Genomic DNA, 3,204 nt, shown 5'->3' with positions numbered 1-3,204 from the left:
GTATAAGCAACCCATCAATGTACGAGTCCAAGTCATATACATACAAGGCATGAGGTGAATCCTGCACGCTGATATGTCTCGCCTACAGCGAGATGAGAGGAAGTCTCGCTGAAGGCAAGCTCCATATTGGGCCGGCCCATCGCACCGCTACTCACAGGCCACATGCCATATTCTCATTTTTTACGTTTTTTTTGTTTCTGTTTACATTATTTATATTTCTAGATATTCTATATTACAAAAAATACTCTACAAACATTTCAAAACATGTTAATCAAACATTTAAAAGATGTCTAATGTGTATAGAAAAAATGTTTAGACCATGTATATAAAGATGTCAATCCAAGCATTTGAAGAAAATGTTGAACAAGTGCTCAGACAGTGATAAAATTGTATTTGAAAATTGTTAAATGTGTAAATAAAAAATGTTGACCATGTATTCAAAATATTAACTTGTACTCCCTCCGTCCCGAAAAACATGTCGCGGGCGTAGTTCACTGATAATTTTACAAAAAACCCCTCGTGGTTTGAAAAGCGTTTCGAACAAGCCCCTCCGCCCCGTCTTCTTCCTCCGCCCGTCGCCTGCGCGTCGCCAGGGGCCGGCGCCACCCAGCTGCGTGATTCGCCAGGGGCCGGCGAGCCCAGCTGAGCTCCTCCGCCGTAGCCAAGTACCTGCTCTCAGCTTCGCCAAGTACCTGCTCTCGCCGTCGTCGCCAATTACCTCCTCTGCTGCCGCAGCCCAGACCTGCGCCGGCGGTCCCCTCCCGCTGCCTGTGGGCTTCGCCGGAATCTCCTGCCGCGCGCGTCCCTCCTGGAACCCCCGTGCATCCTCCTCAAGCTCGCGTGCGTCATCCATCGCGCTCCCGCGCATCCTGCTGGAGCTCCCACGCGTGCGCCGCCGCGATCCCCTACCGGCGTCGCCGGAGCCTGCCTCCATGATCCAGTGGACCGGGAGCTCGCGCGTGTGATCCTCAATCTCCCGCGCGTCTTCCTCAATCTCCCGCGCAAGCTCGTGCTGCTCCTTCTCCCCTGCCCGCGCGCCCGTGCGGCTGCTTGTCCCCTGCCGCCGGTGGAGCTCCTTTGCCTGTACTGCTGCTGCTCGTCTACCCGTACTACTGCTGCTCGTCTGCCCGTGCTGCCGCCAGAGCTACATTCATCAGGGAGAAGGTACTGTAAGGATTTGCTCCATGAGTTAACTGAAAAAATCAGTAGATATTCAGTCAGTCAATGTTAACTGAAGAACTTTGTCTTCTTTTCTCCATGAGTTTCCCTAGCCATCAATCTTTCTGCTCTCTATAGAATGGTGAACACCTCCCCTTTTCCTAGCATTTAAAAAGAAATTGATCACCTAGTCTAGTCTGTGATGTGAAAAATGGAGGGGCATCGACCTACACCTGTCTGACGATGCATGTTTTGGGGTTCACATATCATACAAATTCAGAGATAAAAACAAATCCTGCTCAGATCAATATCACCTGCCCAATATTCAGTCAATATTCAGTCAACCTACACCTGTCTGACGATGCATGTTTTGTGATGATGCTCACCTAAATAAAGGAAGGGGAAAACGTGGGACTGCATATAATATACGGCGCCATAGCAATGATTTCAATCCGCCTTTCGTCCGTCCGGTCGAGGTCTCGGAGCCGGCGGCGAATTCAATACCAGTTTTTTGCTGTGAACCTTGCACAAGGAAACAACTAGTCAATCTCCACTACTTGTACTCAGCTGATAAGTAAATAACCAACTTTTATTACAATTGGAAACAGATCAGATCAGAGTGTGGTACTACTTCACTGCTGAAACTGTAGGTGTATCTATCTTCAGAAATGTGGGGTGTCTTTCAGATGAAAAAAGAGGCTCCATCCATCCAGTGGAACAAGATTTTTTTACAACATCAGGAGGAAGAGTTGAGCCCACCACAGACCACACACTCCAAATTAATTAATCTACTCCAGTTTGCACTGAGAGCAATAATCTGAGAGGCAACTTGTCGAGCAACCACAACAATCAAAATAAAGAATAAACCAACATCTTCTCCCGGTAGAAACAAGTCAACATCTAATCTAAATTCAGTAAAATGAAGACTGAGTTTGGGTGGATTAGAGTAAACCAATATTTCCAGGTAAAAAATCCCCTGTTCAACAAGTACAGCCTATGTGCATGCATGCATGCCATGTCTTCTCTAGTTAGCACACAGAATGAAATATACCCAAGGACCATGGTAGCCAGGCTTTTAAATCAAAAAAGGCTATTGCTACCTGAAAGGATGATTGCAATAGTCTAGGATAACTGCATAGTCTTCTTGGAGTACCAGGGGCCAAGAGTAATTACCAGGGGTCAAGAGAAACAAATAGCAACCATGGGAAGAAATCTACTGAATTCTTGTAAAAATGTCTATTGAATTTGCTTGTTTGTGTGGAGTAATTTACAAGCAGGTCTAGAAAAATGCACTTGTTTGTGTGGAGTAATTTACAAGCAGGTCTAGAAATACGCCTTTTCTAACATCACATTGCTAGCATAGATTACTCAACATCCACTGCCATTTAAAAAAAAACTTTACATGGAAGAAAATGAAAGGGGTTCAAAGTTTGAGAGCAATTTGGCATTCGAGGACATCTTCAAGTCAGAACAGAAGTAATGTACTGAAGTTCGGTCAATCTAAGGATAGCAATTAACTGTAAGTCAATCTCAGGATAGCATTCGCCTGCAAATATGTGTACACATACTCCTGCTTGAACAACAACAGCACCATAGTGGCCTGTTTCAAAATTTCACTAATGGATAGAATTTTTTTTACTGCAAAAGAAGCACAAGCTTACCGGATCTCTATAGGAAGGTATCTGCTCAGGGAGCAACATGAGGTCAACATCTTCCCCTTTGCTAGCATATTACTCACCATATCTCTTAGTGTCTAGTTGACCATCTTCATAATCAGGAGCACCAGTAAGAAAAGCAATTACCCTGCTGTTTTTATTTAAGAATAAACAGTTGGTAGTTAGACATAAAAACAACAAGTACAAAAGCCTTTGCAAAATTCACTATCCATACAAACATAATTCCCTTCGTGATAAGAAGCATTTAAAAATTGTAGAAAGAGACGTGTTAACTTACCCTAAGCAAAAGTATAACCATACTCTAAACTCAAGCACTGTCAAAATTAGAGAAGACATGGCTGTTCCAAAACCGCGCCCACCAAGAAAAACT

General features: G+C 44.3%; 1 protein-coding gene across 9 annotated transcripts; it reads right to left on the bottom strand.

Annotated features, from left to right (window-relative positions):
* Nucleotides 1–410: 410 nt before the first annotated feature.
* LOC123176851 (uncharacterized) lies at nucleotides 411–3,197 on the bottom strand. Of its 9 annotated transcripts, none has more exons than XR_006488676.1 (4): nucleotides 1,545–3,197; nucleotides 1,392–1,472; nucleotides 1,233–1,319; nucleotides 411–1,144 (listed from the first exon to the last, which is right to left on the bottom strand). XR_006488676.1 is itself a non-coding variant. In XM_044590880.1 (4 exons), the coding sequence occupies exons 3-4, from the start codon at nucleotides 1,257–1,259 to the stop codon at nucleotides 446–448; spliced, it is 726 nt and encodes a 241-aa protein (XP_044446815.1). In that variant the 5' UTR covers nucleotides 1,260–1,472; nucleotides 1,545–1,680; nucleotides 2,820–3,197; the 3' UTR covers nucleotides 411–445. The 9 variants fall into 9 exon arrangements, 3 of the variants coding, with proteins under 3 accessions (XP_044446815.1, XP_044446817.1, XP_044446814.1); XM_044590880.1 differs by having other exon boundaries at nucleotides 1,233–1,472; nucleotides 1,545–1,680; nucleotides 2,820–3,197; XM_044590882.1 differs by lacking the exon at nucleotides 1,392–1,472 and having other exon boundaries at nucleotides 1,545–1,680; nucleotides 2,820–3,197.
* Nucleotides 3,198–3,204: the final 7 nt, after the last annotated feature.

Source organism: Triticum aestivum, unplaced genomic scaffold, assembly GCF_018294505.1.
Source record: "Triticum aestivum cultivar Chinese Spring unplaced genomic scaffold, IWGSC CS RefSeq v2.1 scaffold145357, whole genome shotgun sequence".
NCBI lineage: Eukaryota > Viridiplantae > Streptophyta > Magnoliopsida > Poales > Poaceae > Triticum > Triticum aestivum.
The sequence above is the reverse complement of the archived record's forward strand: the minus strand, read 5'-3'. Positions and strand labels throughout refer to the sequence as shown.